Raw genomic sequence first — 15,071 nt, 5'->3', positions numbered from 1 at the left:
GTCTCAGAGAAGAAAAGGGACGATTGGTCGTTTTGGTAAGCTGGAAACCGTACTCTTGCAACAGCATCAGGTTTCTGTACTGTTTAAACTGCTGGAATTAAAGCACCTGCCTTATCTTTCGTGGTCTCACTCCTTGTGATTCTTTACCTCACAGGACGGTATCTCTCCAGCTAATCCTTCATTGTCTCTTCGTCCATTTTTGAAAGCGTCGCACAGGGAAGTGGCGCCATGAATTTTAAATCCCTGAATGCTATACCTGTCTGTAGTACTGGGTCGTATGAAGATAGATGAGAATAATATTTTACTCCCCATTTGATTATTTGCTTCCTATATTCCATCGGTATGGTGCCGAAGTCAGTTGTATCTCGTGTTTAAAATGAGACACCGCTAGTAGATTCTCTACATGTGTTGAAAGGAAAGTTTTCTTATCAGCGTTTGTAGTCAGTGTTAATAATTGATATTTATCTCATAAGGTTATTGACATCATTCAGCAGAAGCTCTCCAGAACATGTCTTTTTAGTTGAGTTAACCAATAATATCGCTTCAAACCAACCAATTCTCCAATTCTCGAACCTCTGTTGTCACCTACAGGTTGATCTGTGCGCGCACGAACAACGAAGGATGGCATCATTCTCAGAGCCGTCGCGCGTCGTGAAGCTGTCGCTGTACTGCCTGATGGCTTAATTAGAGAGAGGCCCAACTGACATCGGTCAACATCTGTCTGCGCTCAGATCGAAAGCGGTGAATGTAAGCACGCGTGTTTAAAATATGGGAAGCGTACGAAAATCACCAGACAGCTCTTGAAGGCTTATTCATATTTAAATGGACCTTTGACTTCAAGATAATAAAACTTTACAACAAAAAAATGAAAAGAAGAAAAAAAAAAAAGCTCCTTTAGGAGCCGACACAATTATTCTAAACAAACCGCCATCGTAAGTATTTCTGAATTCAAAGTCGCAATCCTAAGTCGTTGGCCTAGTGCTCAATAAGAACCGAAATTTAACTATATAAATTATTTGGAATTATGTTTTTTTAGCGAAACAAAAGAAAACCTATTTAACACGTAGCTATTTATTGGACTCTCTCAGTATTCAAACATCTGATCCTTTCGGTGTAAAAAGAAAAAAAAATTAGGCTGACTTTTTTACGTTTCTGTGCATGTCACTTTGGTACTAATAACAAGTATATATATATATATATATCAGATGATATTCTAAATGATATAGAAAAGAAGGCAGCCTATTACCTTAAATACCGACGATAAAATGCGATTTCTTGCGAACTCTTCTCATTAGAATAAAAATTTTATTCAAATGAACGAAGAATTAAAACGTACAGCCGTAATTAACAGTTATTTTTCTTTGGATTGGTAGTTTTAATTGAAAAACTCCTCGCATGGAAATTCGTCTTTCTAAAATCAATACTTTGGACCTTGTTTTATATTTGTGGACTAGAGTGGAATAAAAGCATTTCAAAATTCTGGCTCGCTCTTTTCTTTCACATTTTGTCTGGTGAATGTCTAAGGACCGAAATGGGAAATTGTCGCCGTCCAATTAACAAGTTTCTTTGTATTTCTTTTGAGCTTTGACGTCTTGAGTTAAGCGCAGAGTTCAAATGACTTGTTAAAGTTTTTTGTTTGTACTTTGTCACAGCCCCTGGACCTGTAAAGAAAAAGTTACGTAGACTGGCTTTGTTAGTCAAATACTATTTGTACAATGTGTGTTTACAAAACTTCTGAAGAAAGCATATTGAAATTGGCGACAATTAATTGACAAGTTTCGATATATTTCTTTTTAGCCCTTTCCGTATTTTATTGGACGCATTACTTTGATATAACGAGCGCAGCTCCAGAGATTTTCCTGATACCACGAGTCTCAATATCATTACCCACTTACAGCAACCCAAATATCAACGATCATCTGCGCATCATGGTTTTTCTCTTCACCCTGTTAATTCTCAGGTAGTTTTGTCCAAATGGAAATTGAAATAGAACATTATTGCATCAAATACAATACAGCTCAAACGTAAGCCATATTGTACGACATCAAGAAATATGTAAAAGTACTCCGAGAACGATGGTAAGCATATCTAAGGTTCCACCGTAGAGAATCGAGTCACTTATAACTCTTATGTCACTGACATTTTGACAACTTATTTATTTTCTACTAGAAAATGCCCAATTTTTGGCGAATAATTTTTATGACAGCTCCCTAAAAGGATATAGAATTCACGAGCAACTGGGCGAAACGAGATTTTACTGTTTAACCCGCGTATTTATTTCCTTTTTTTTTTTTTTTTTTCTCATTAATCTGAGCCAGTAATACATATTATTACTATTTTAGCTTTCTTCCTTTTTTCATGGCTTTGCATGATCGCGACAAACATATTGCTACCTCCATTTTGCTAATTTGGCAAGAGTTCTACGCAGTTCAAAACGAAGACATTTTTCTCATGTGGTTCTTTTATCAATCTCGAAATCTACAGCTCATCGCTGGCAAAAACAATTTAATGGAAAGATACTCGTCAGTTCGAATTCAACATGTATACTGAGCACAGCCTGTGCTTTCTCATGCATAATTAAATTTATTTTAACACTCCAGTTTGAACTGAAATAATGATCGGTGTTTACTGACGGTGCCATCATTGACAAATACAGACTGAGCTCCGTGTACCCTTGGATATTTATTCTTCCAAATGATGTTCACTGTTGAAAAAGAAAAATAATCTACAAAGTAAAACTCAAAGTTCATGATCCAAACAGCAGATGTTTGAATTGGAGATATAACCTCATTTATTCGAAAATGAATATATATTTTTTCATTTACATGTATACAGAAAATTTGGAGAGATCACCAGATGTTTCTTACCAAACAAATGTAGAATGAACACGTAGCAAAACAAAACTTATAATTGCAGAGCTAACCTGAAAACTTAGAGTTCTAATTTGGAATAGATCTATTGTGTAGTTTTCATTTGGTTCTGTATCCGTGAGATAAAAGCATTTATCTTATTGTATCAAAATAGAATCTAAAAATTTTCATTTGAAAAAATTTCTCTCTGAAACAGATCTCAAATATTTGGTTTCTTTAGATGTCTATTCTTTAAACAGATATTCTTTAACATGTTTCATATAACTATTTTCAACCATAAAATCATGTCTTAATTAAATGTGTAGCTGGTATTTTTTCCCCGACAACGCACGCTCCCTTGCTTGCTAAGAGTCACATAACGTTTAACAATGAAACCATTTTCGCGTAAAGACTCCTAGCGTTGCACAATCTATGACGTCGGAGGATAACAGTCCATGGTACTTGCAAATGTCAACATTTTGCTAATTTGTATCCAGGAGAAATTGCCATGTTTCCAAATAACAAATCAATTCACGACTGGTTACTTGGGAAACAGAATTAACTGTTTCCAAAGGGACCTTCTGCTAAGTGTTTTATGATACTGATTTGTCACCAATGGGGGCCACAACCAAAATCTGAGTCCATTTAGAAGAATTGAACCCCTAACCCTTCGCAATCCGGTGCTTAACCACTGACTCTCAGAGAACTCGATCGTGAGATACGTCGTTTACAAGCACGTTCTTAGGTGTCAAGCATCGTTGTAATTGTGAGGTCAGCGTTGCCGGAAGGGTCGTATTTGGAAATAGGCAAAGAGGGATCAGGGCGAATATTGAGGTCGGCCATAGAGCAGGGAAATCATTTATTCAGACTGAATTCACCGCTGTGATGTGAAATTGCAGTGGTTTCTGAATTAATTGCATTTAGATATTGACGCCAACGCTTCTCAATATAACAATCGTCAAACTAAATATAATTTCAGCAATGAAGAAGCTTGAGATTGCTATCATTTACACCGCCATTTTTTTGAGCGTTGTTGGGGAAAACCTTTCATTTGGAAGTCACTTGCGCATCCAAAGAGCAGTCAGGGAGAGGTCTGCTCTTTTTCAAAAGGTGAAAGAAGGTAGGTACCCCTTTAAGGCAGGTATTCCTAATTTTCATAGCTCAGGTATCAAAGTAGGTGATTTTCCCAAATAAGGCGAAAAATGTATTTTTGCTTTTTGAACAAAGAATACTAAGACAACTAACCCAAAAAGGGTGTAGGATTTTTTTTTTAAGGTAAAGACGAAAAATATTTTTCAATTGTCATCAATCAACGACTTTTATTTGAGAAGTTCCTCACACCTGTAATTGAAATTCACAACCAGTTATCCTGCCTCGTAGTATAATATTACATTCAGATGACGAAGACCAAAGCGCAAACTCTATTAAGAGTTCTCAATCAGGAATCAGATTATCAGATTTCTTTCTAAAATATATGTTTATCTTACATGGAAGGGGAAAAAAACCTAATAAATATTTCTGCCTATTTGCTTCCTAGAAGAAAAGACAAAATGTCGGTGAGACCAAGCACTCCTACCCCGAATGATTAAATTCTCTGGCGCTTTATTTACGATTACACGTTGACAAAAAGCGTCCACAAAGGCATAAAAGCGAATTACAAGTTACTTTAATAACAAATAAATCGAATAAAGGTAGCCAGGGAAACTCCTCGGCCAGAAAATCTAGCTTATATGTCTATGTTGGTGTGGTTCTGTGATGCGAAAAACAATATGCTTCAGAAAAATTTGTTTGGGAAAGCCATTGTAGATCGTCTCTCACTGACATCTGTCAATATTTCATCAAATCTTGACACATGAGGGGATTTTAAGGATCTTATCAATTTCAGGAAATAACTGCTTTCTTCTCGGCAACATATACGTAGAACGTTAAATACTAAAAGTTCATATTCGACAACTGTTGCGCGAGTTTATGCCGTTTCCGTAATACATGTTGAGTGTAAGAGTGTATGGAGAGACATTGGAAAGAAGAACTTCATAATTTAGCCTTACCGAGTAGACATCCCTCAGGATATGGTTTTCCAATTCTTTTAACCACAATTGGCAGTAATGTCGCAATCTGATCGGCCAATTTGCCAATTTCGATAAGAGCACAGACTACGCTGCTCGCGTCAATGTGTCACACAATGGTGTACTTAAAGAAACCGTTTCATGCATCAAAAGACTCGTATGTAATTTCTGGAACGGAAGCCCTGAACAAGGTTTCAACCTTGGCGCTGCTGGGTCTTTATCTGTGATATTAACAACTTCTAAAAGAATCTTATTTTTAATATCCATTGGAAGGGATATTTCACAAGCCGCTCGTTGAGGTCAATAACTGACCACAATTTACACTCTTCATCTTTCTATGAAATGCCGAATTTCTGTTTGAATAAGTGCTTTACTGTACCCACTAACCATACCTTTCTTTAATTTCCCCTTGTCCCAAACTTTAGGCCGGGAAGGTCCCGTGATATGGTATAGTTAACTTCCTAAGCGATTTGGAAGCTCTTGTTTTGTCTTTCAGATGAAGTTTTGGAAGGGCACGTTATAGCAAAATTCTTTGTTCCATCTGAGCTGGACTGTTTGCATAGATGTGTGTTGTCTGACAATTGCGTGTCATTCAACTATCAACGATTGAGTTTCAAATCAACACGACGTACTTGTGAGCTAAATGACGTCACTCTGCTGTCTTCCGGTGAGACACTCGTGAGACGAAATGGATATTCTTATAAAGAGCCGATCGATTTGTCCTACGACGTAAGTAATAGAGTGCATTTGGATCAAAAAGTTGAATAACATCTGGGCATGCCTCAAGCACGCCTTTCAATCCATAGCAACAGTATATAATCATCAATAAATACGGCGATTATTTCAAAAATGCTGAAAGAATTCATCCATTGAAACCGCTATTTAGAAAATCTAAAATACCATCGCTAACACCATCCAGTACAAATGTCGACATCACTTTAGCCCAGCTTGCACAACATGCATTTTGCAACAGTTCGCAGCCAAATTTCAGCTAATGTGCAAGCATAAAACTATAGTATGCGAATAAACATTTCGTGTCCCTGTGAAGGACAGTCTTAAGCGAATTCTTAAGTTTTTAGATTAACCTCTTTGCTTAACCTCGGAAGAAAATCATACTACTTTGAAATATTTTTAAAAATCCGCCATTTTTATTAAATATTGCTATGGTTTCAAGTTTTAGCTCACGAAAATACCAAGCACACGCAGATTTTTATTGCTTTGTCCATTCAGATCGCTCAGTTTATGGCAATGAAGTGCAAACATTGAATAATCTTTGTTGCTCAATGCAAGAGAAACAGAGTAAAATAATTATTATTTTCTTTTTTTCCTCTGACTTGCATGTTTTAGGGAGATAAACACCGGACAACTAGCAAAGAAAACCGTAAGTTAGAACTGACATCTTCCGCTGAAGGTTAGTTAGATATAACCCCCCACTCGTAAGTTTTCTCTACCTTGCTTTGTAAATAATAACAGAACTAAGTACAAAGTGTGCCCTGGTGAGTCAAATATTTATTGTTTATTTGCCAGTTAAACTCACAGAAAACGGAAAAATTTCCCTTTTTTGACGGATGCGTGACGCCCGACTGGGAGAAATCCTAGTTTTTAACTTTTTAAAGGTTTTTGGTTTCAAGGGCGCCTTGAACACCAAAAATCACAACAAATATCCTAATTTTATAACATTATCAAATTTTCAAACCGACTGGATTTTCATTTAGAAATTACTAAAATCTTTAAGATTCAGTGTGACTTCGTGTCACATTTTAGATATCTTCCTGGAAAAAAAGATTATAAGTGTGTACAGTGGTTAGTTATATTAACTGTCCCAATAAAATCTTAGATCCCACTCTTCTCATAACCAGCTTATCATGTACCCTTCTGCTGGTTTAAAAGATAAGCTAGTACAAGATATTATAAACTGTCCGATAATAATGAAAAAATTAATCACACTAATAAAAATTATGATGAAAGCAATCAAAGTTTCAGTAATAATGATAGTGATCATGACGACCACGATACTATATATAAAATAATGAGTAGATTGTCCGTGATGTAAATTTGGTAAGGTATTTCAAAGGTAATCTCCAGCTTGCTGTTGCTTCTTAAGAGAAGCGCTAGGAACAACACTCTAAGGGAATCTTAGCTTACTCGTTACTAATTTTGTTGCAATCAATTTTTGTCATGTGGTAGAAATGTCTTCAATATCATCGATGACATCATCATCTGTTATTGTTATGTCGAAGTCTTCCTTGTCAACGCTATCAAAGACGTCATCGCCTGTCGCGTCAATGATAGTGTCTTCAAATGCACTGGCTACGTCATCTATGATATCATCTCCTTTGTCTTCCATGATAACACTATCAAAGACTACTTCGTTTGCCACGCCATCGATATCGTCATCAAATGTACTCGCTAAGTCCTCTATGATTTCATCTGCTTTGACGTCTCTACCTTCCTCACATCAATCAGTCACACAGACCACATTTGGCATAACGATGACATCATCAGCTTCTCTACTTAATTCCACCTCAGGAGTAACGACATCGTCAATTACTCTGTTGTCGTCATCTTCACAACCCCAAGCAGGTAAAGGGCATCATTTTGTTTCTCTGTACTCAATACTGATTGAGTACATTGTGTTATAGGATTGTTTGCAACTGCACTTAGCTTAATGGCCAAATCATTAAAGTATATCGAGTTAATAAGAATCTAATTAATGGTTCATTTCACATTGAATGCTGAGTTATAAGGTCTTGAGACTGAAGCTGACCTAAATGTCACAGTAAAGAGAACTAATGAGAAGGATGATTTACGAGTGAAATCAGCAAGGTTTCCTCGAAACAAATTCACGTACGTTCCCCTTAGTTCTGTTCAAAGGCATTGATCTAAGGCAGCAACTGTTATAAGGACTTTCAGCGTACAAAGCCTTTGAGCAGGAAAGTGAAAATCATGCAGTTTCTATCCTTCGCTTAAACCGCCTTTAATATCTGACCTGCTAAATTTGGAGTTGTGTGAAAGGTTTTTATAAAAGAATGGCACTTCTAAAAGACGGGTGTAATTTAGTGTTCCATGCTATTTATTTATCAATAATTTAATCGACTTATTTACTTATTTATCTTTCATTGATTTATTAATTCACTTATTCATCATTTTAGCCCTTTATTCCGAGAAGTAAGCTTGCAAGCCTCGGCCTCGTGCCCTTGCTTAGTTTTCTAGACTCATTTCAAAAACTCTTAACGTGAGGGATGGGGAACCAGAACAATTATGATTTGACTCGATGAATCGTCGTCTACCTTTTTCTCTCAGACTGCACGGGCGGCTGGTATGGATATAGAACTGGATGTATTCGATTTTTTACCCAACCTAAAACAAGAGCAGGTGCAAATTCACACTGTAAGAGTTTCATGACTTCTAACAATGAAAAAGGAGGTCTGATTAAGATCCCGTCCGTTGAAGACAATGACCAAGTTGTTAGCCTTGCCCCTCAGAATGGTAAGTTGAATGACAAACAAGCAGAAATGATTTGAAATGATTGCTTTTTCTTTTCCTTTACTAGCAGGTCAGTGTTATAATTGAGTTTCAGTTGCCGGAAAATTAGTCACAAATTTTCAACGTATACGTAAAACAATGATACCATAAAATTTCCGATATTAAAACTGCCAAAAAAACTCATACTGTACAAAACTTTCAATAAGAATGTTTGAATGTAAATGTTGTAATACGATCTACCATTTATCATAAGATAAAGTTAGTTTTCAAAACTCTCCCAACATCTTTCAAACGTAAAGAGTGATGTGATATTTTGTGTTATTCAAGAGAGATCGTTTCCTTTCCAATGTGGCAAACTTTGGTTATCATTTTTTAACGTCACTCAGTTCAGGGGACATAATAACCCTATCAATTGCACAAGAGAAAATCTTTCATTTTCTGTTAAGTATTTGAGCCTGACACACACTCTTAATGCTTGTTAAAAAAGAAACTTTTACTCGGATGGTGTAGAGGAGCAGAGAAAATGTCATCTCGATGGAATGCGCTGCACATAAAATCAATCACTATAGAGTAACGTAGCAACGTGGAAATGTGTGATGTGTGATTAGCTTATCTTAACTTGGTTGTCTGGTAATGTAGAAGTATGGAATTGTGGAAGTGTGGAAGTGTGGAAGTGTGGAAGTGTGGAAGTGTGGAAGTGTGGAAGTGTGGAAGTGTGGAAGTGTGGAAGTGTAGAAGTGTGGAAGTGTGGAAGTGTGGAAGTGTAGAAATCTAGAAATGTGCAAATTAGTCTTTTCCTTACTCGTATTTATGTTACAACATGCAAATAAGTCTATATGCAAATTAATCAATCGTCCGCCATCTTGGATTTTGAACTTCTCGCAAATATGCGGCTTGGAACGTTAAGCGATCGATCAAGCTCTCTATCGCTATATTATAAACCAAACCTCTATTTATGGGTAATTTTAAGCTATGTACGCTGAAGTTGAACAGATTATTTTCAACAAAGGAAAGCCACGCGCGGCAATAACTTTACCTTTCACAGCTGTTTGGGGTAAGTTAATTGCGACAAAGCTCCTTTTAAAGGTTTTTTTTTTCGATTTTAACAGAGGCATTTATAAGAACTATGCTTGGAGCCCAGCGAATACAATTTGGGTGAATAAATGAGTCTTGATCGATGTATGTGGCTAGAAGTTGTGTTGTATCTGAACAAACATGCGTAAAACGACAGTGCCTCACAATTCGTGGCTCGTTTAAACTTCTTGTCGAGATATGCATATCAACACTTCAATAAATTACACCATATGACTACTGAGCACACAATAATTTGCAAATAGCCTCATAAATTATACATTTAAATCAACATCAGCCACTTTTCTCCTGGATTTAGCTGAAGAGGAAAGTAACAAAACAATATATAATTAAGCATAAATGTACTAAAATGTAATTTGTAAATTTCTTTACGCTGGTACGGAAAGAAGGAAATAAAATGAAGAAATTTATTTGAGCGTAGACTTGAACCTTTCAAAAGCAAAGCGAGATGCATTATTTTGAAAGGCAAACACGGCACGACAAATTTAGGTTTACCGGGCGCAAAACTGTTGATTTGCATATTTCCAGATTTCTGCACTCCCATACTTCCACACTACCAAGTAGACAAATGTTAGTGAGGTAAAGATTAACCTAGTTGCGTATTTCCAGATTTCGACACTTCCAAACTTCCACACTAACAAGTTTAGATAAATTTGAGTAAGGTAAAGACTTATTTGCATATTTTCACACTTCCACACAACCAGGTTAAGATTGATGTGAGTAAGGTAAATACTTATTTGCATATTTCTAGATCTCCACATTTCCACATCTCCACACTACCAAATTAAGATACATGCGAGTAAGCTAAACACACATTACACTAATCACAGGTCACTCTAACGTGATTAATTTTATGTGCAGCACATTCCGTTATGATGACGTGTTCTGTGCCCTTCTACCCCAAATAAAGCCAAAACTGTGCTTAAAGAAAAATATATTCTTTTTCACAGTTAATTTGAGAGGTTAAAATTAATCACTAATTAAAGTATAGGACAAGTAAGCTTCAAAAACTAAACAATTTTTATCTCCGCCTTCTTTTAAACCCATAGAACCATAATACTGACCCCATTTTTAAATTATAATGAGTACCCTAATCAGTCGAAAGTTTGATTACCGACGTCGCCATTTTGGACATGGGTGGCATGTCCGCCTAACCTTGACTTAACAGTTCACAACAAGGCTGTGAACTGGAGCGTAATTATAAGTTGAATGAAATCTTGGACAACCGTAACCAAGACATTATCTGATTGAGATCGTTATGTTTTGGCTCCTGTCATTTGAGTTTGATTCTCTAGTAATAGCCGTTCGGCCAGGTTACGAAGCTGATTTTTAATTGACGGCGTTTGTTGTTTGCACATTTGACCTGAAACACGGAGTTACAATTCTGATCTCAAAACGTAGTAACCAGTTCATGCTTGTGGCACATGCTCTCAAGGGCGGAAAAAGAGAATCGCTTCTTTTCTTGCAGTTTGTAATCTCTTGGTTTTCAGGGAATTAGAATGGAGAGGAAAAGTGTAAGAAATAAGAGAAAAGTTTCAATTAGTTTTGCTGTCCGCTCACCTAATACGGATTTAGTCACTTCCTCAAAAGCAACCAATTACAAAAGGACCTTTATATAACTCTTCAAGCGAAAAATTGAGCCATTTATTAATACGATATGACTAAAACTAACTCAGAACGTTTCAGTCTTCATTTTAATCTGAGGTAAGTTTCTAAAGAAACTATGGTGCTGCGTCGGTGGGAGAGCTAGCAAGTCAATTTGGTATTATCAACTGAGTTGATTACGTAAATTTGCCACCATTAGGAGTTCAAAGTTGACTTTTCGAGCGTAAGCCCTTCGTCAGAGCTAATGTATTATTTCATTTTTATCGATTCCTTTATCTTGTTTTCACAGCAGGAAAATACTATATTGGTCTGACAGACACGAATCAAGAGGGTGTATATCGCTGGAAATGGACCACAGATGACGCTACTTATTTCAACTGGGAGTCAGGCTATCCTCAAGCGACCAACATTGAGAAAGATAGAGACTGTGTTGTAATATCAACTCATACCGATAACTCTTATAAAAAGTGGTCCACTGTGCACTGCACTAACAGCTGGATGTATATATGCGAGTGTAAAAGTGCGTGCTCTTAGTAGTAATCGTCGCTCCAAAGGTTAATCTTATGTTTTGTTTAATACTTTCTCCAAATCGCATGCACTGTAGATAGAGTTAGTGAATTTATCGACATCGAATAAGATATTGCCGGCTATTGTTAGAGTGTCTCTTTCTCTCCTACCTCTAAATCTATCCCTCTCCGTGTTTCTTCATTTGACTGAGCTCTTTTGTAGCGGTGAATTAAACCTCCATGCCAACAGATACGCTCGTCAAAGTGCTACATTACGCAGGCGAACACAGAAAAAAAAGGAAAAGTAATCGGCATCTTTTCCCTGTCAGAAGGAAATTACATGTATGGCTTCTGTTTTCGCGACGGCGTTTTGGTGATGGTGATTATGCGAATGCAGAAGTCGGATATGTGCTGAGTCATTATAATTCATCACCTTTTATGATTCAGAATCTTCATAGGCTACTCGAGTATATGGTTATCCATTGATAGCAAGAATATAAATACTAGCTCTAAACGCAATATATAAGGGTGCAGTCGTATTAAAATCTTCTGTAAGTACTTCAGTTAAAGAATCACCGTGTTACAGTTACCGTAACATCAATACCTTGAAGTGCACACTAGAATACCATCGCGGTAAAAGAGGGCTGGATGCTGGATGAAGCTTCATTTGGTTTTCAGTGTTACAAAATATAAAAATAATAATTTTACTCTATTTTGAGTGTACGAACAGTTAAGGCGATTTCGGGGTACTACATTAGCAAAAAAGTTAATCTTTAAAGTTACCTTTGACGTCTTTGATGCACATTGCTCTGAACACTTGCAACTGTTAACGATTTGGGAAAACTACAAATGTTTCCCTTGAACTAGTCATTCCATGCGATGATTGTGACAGAAAAACTGAGCTTTACGTTCTGAACATGCAAACATCTTTTCTTTATCTTTATACAATGAATTTTGTCAAATAATGGACAGAAATACTTCGTGATTGCTAACATCGGCACTTTGAGTGCGATGCTCAGCAAGTTTGCTCGATAATTCCGAAAGGTATCTTGTGAGTGTTTCGGCCGACTTTGTTTTGTTAAGTATTTGAATAAATCGTGGTTTAACTGAAGGTGTCTTTGTTCAAGAGTGGGGGAGATAAAAGTTTGTCACAAATAGACGTAAAAAGTATTCCTTTTTCAAAATGGATGGGATGTCTGAATAAAAATCAGAAAAAAATTGAAAATCATCATCAGTAAATTTGGAAAATTTATTGATAGATGGTATTACCCCTCTCAACTTTCACTACTTATGATACGAATCATTTTTCATTACCAGCGTGGTGTCATGTGATACTATGGAACATCTCAGAGTTTTGCTGGCATATTAAGTTATGCAGTGTTCGGTTCGTCTTTCGCTTCCAATTGCTTTTTTGTTTTTATGATATTTTTTTTTTGCGATTTTCTTTTAAGAAACTCCAATTTTGAATACCCTGACTCTTGCCTTTCTTGTGGAGAGAGTTTTGATGCTGTTATAAAAGAGGATATGAACTTGTATTTTCAGAAAGTCACTCGATAAAGTCAAAATCGGTTTGCAACGGTTAGTTGTTTGTAAACGTTTGGGTTCCTTTCTGGAATGTTTCTGAAGGATGATAATTGCAAAACCTTCGAGTTGCCTCGGCGAAAAATACGCTTGTGTTAATGCCTGACATTGTTTGCTTCTGGGAACAGGAAATGGCTGCGAACAAGAGATTATACCTTGCCGGAGACAAAATCCCAGCTTATTTTTCTGTGAGTTTAAGCTGTTGTCCATATACCTCACACGTGAGTAGAGCTGCTGGATTGTTAGCACAAAGTTCATTCTGCCGTACGATTCGTTACGGTTAGCTGAGAGGCAACTTCCTCTACGTACTTGGCTGTACTTCAATACTGAAAATACTAAAGAATCCAACAAGTTTTGGTTTCGGCATATCATGTTATCTTTTTTATCCTCTCGCTCCAGAGCTTCAAATAATAACTCTCTGCAATGTCTGCCATAGATTTCTTGAAATATCAACCTGAAATGTGGTCATAAATCAAATACGCGCCACAGGGTATGTTGTTTGAGTAAGTATTATAATATACATATATACATAGAGAGTTAAAAAAAAGAAGAGAGTCAAAGAAGAGAGTTACTTCTCCCGAAGTAGCTAAGTGGGTTTTAAATAAAGAAGCGAGACAAGGAGTTGCGTTTGGAAACATCAAAACGCACAAAACAGGCAACCCGCTTAGACTTATTACATCTTGTTCAGAATTTCTTTCTTCAAATCCATGGCACAGCTATGGGTCCAAAGAATGCTTGTAGCTATACCGATCTAGCCATGGGCGAAATTGATCTCAGAGCTAAGTTTTCTCGTCCGATAAAGCCGTCCTTATGGTGGCGATATCGAGACGATGTATTTGATCTTTGGCAGCAAGGCCTTCCTATCCTACATCAATTTACTGATTACATTAATTCTCTGTACCCTACCATTAAATTTGAGTTAGTTTTTTTGAGCGTGAGCTTCACGTACTTGATCTTACTTTATACCTTATCGATGGATTTATTAGGACAGACGTCTATTCCAAACCTATTCCAAAGTAGATAGTCACTTATATCTTTCACCTTCTAGCTGCCATCCTAAGCATGTTTTCAAGGCTACTACTTTTGGAGTAGCCACAAGATTGAAAAGAAATTGCTCTTAAGAAATTTTTCTTGCCGAGAGAACAGCTGAGTACAAAGAGTAGCTCGTCAACCAGGGCTATCCCTCTAAATTAGTTTCGGATCAATTCTCCAAAGCCTTCGCCATTCCTAGAAATGATTTACTTAGGACTCGTGGAAAAGAAACGAAGAAATCATTTCCATTTGTTATCGCATTTAATCCAAATTTACCCGACGTAGGCAACATAATCAGAAAGCATTTGTTCATTCTACAATCCAACCCCAAATTAAAAGAACTTTTTCCTCGAGGTGCTATCATACCATCTTTTCGTCGGTCAAAAAATCTCAAAGAATTATCAGCACAATCCTGTTTTAAAACTGTCAACGAGGGACCAACAATTCATCACAACAATGGCTGCTTCAAATGCGATAGGAATAGATGCGACCTCTGTCGAAACTTCTTTGTTGAATCTAAGTAATTTCTTAGCTTTCAGACGGGCAAAAAATACTCAATTCATTCCAGACTTTCTTGTAATTCTAAAAATGTGATTTATTTGGTTTCTTGCAAGAAATGACGCTTGTAATGCGTGGTATTATTCGTTATTCGTTTCAGGAATCTGGTAATATTAGATCAAGATAATAACTTTGAGTATTCTCATTACGTGTGTAATGGATAAGGTTTGGATATTATAGTCACATTAATTTTCTGTTACTTCTGGGAGTTGAAGGGTCAAGGCGGCAGTGAGAAATTCAATTTATTTCGTGTTACAGTCTGTTACTTTTTTTCTGGTACTTTACAATTTGCAAAG

At 36.6% G+C, this 15,071-nt stretch overlaps 1 protein-coding gene across 1 annotated transcript; it reads left to right on the top strand.

The window, feature by feature from the left end:
- Positions 1-2,007: 2,007 nt before the first annotated feature.
- LOC131768677 (location of vulva defective 1) lies at positions 2,008-12,507 on the top strand. Its single transcript, XM_066158516.1, has 7 exons — positions 2,008-2,078; positions 3,829-3,969; positions 5,412-5,644; positions 6,263-6,326; positions 7,103-7,498; positions 8,219-8,404; positions 11,388-12,507. Exons 2-7 carry the CDS (start codon positions 3,831-3,833, stop codon positions 11,630-11,632), a joined length of 1,263 nt encoding a protein of 420 aa, XP_066014613.1. The 5' UTR covers positions 2,008-2,078; positions 3,829-3,830; the 3' UTR covers positions 11,633-12,507.
- The last annotated feature ends 2,564 nt before the right edge of the window (positions 12,508-15,071 follow it).

The sequence above is a fragment of the Pocillopora verrucosa genome, chromosome 11 (assembly GCF_036669915.1).
Source record: "Pocillopora verrucosa isolate sample1 chromosome 11, ASM3666991v2, whole genome shotgun sequence".
Taxonomy (NCBI): domain Eukaryota; kingdom Metazoa; phylum Cnidaria; class Anthozoa; order Scleractinia; family Pocilloporidae; genus Pocillopora; species Pocillopora verrucosa.
The sequence above is the reverse complement of the archived record's forward strand: the minus strand, read 5'-3'. Positions and strand labels throughout refer to the sequence as shown.

What these genes read in the sequence shown, in the direction of transcription:
- LOC131768677 (XM_066158516.1), top strand. Translation starts at nt 3,831, where the DNA reads ATGAAGAAGCTTGAGATTGCTATCATTTACACCGCCATTTTTTTGAGC. An exon ending in TTTTCAAAAGGTGAAAGAAG is followed by an intron (nt 3,970 to 5,411) that starts GTAGGTACCCCT and finishes TTTGTCTTTCAG; the next exon opens with ATGAAGTTTTGGAAGGGCAC. An exon ending in TAGCCTTGCCCCTCAGAATG is followed by an intron (nt 8,405 to 11,387) that starts GTAAGTTGAATG and finishes TTGTTTTCACAG; the next exon opens with CAGGAAAATACTATATTGGT.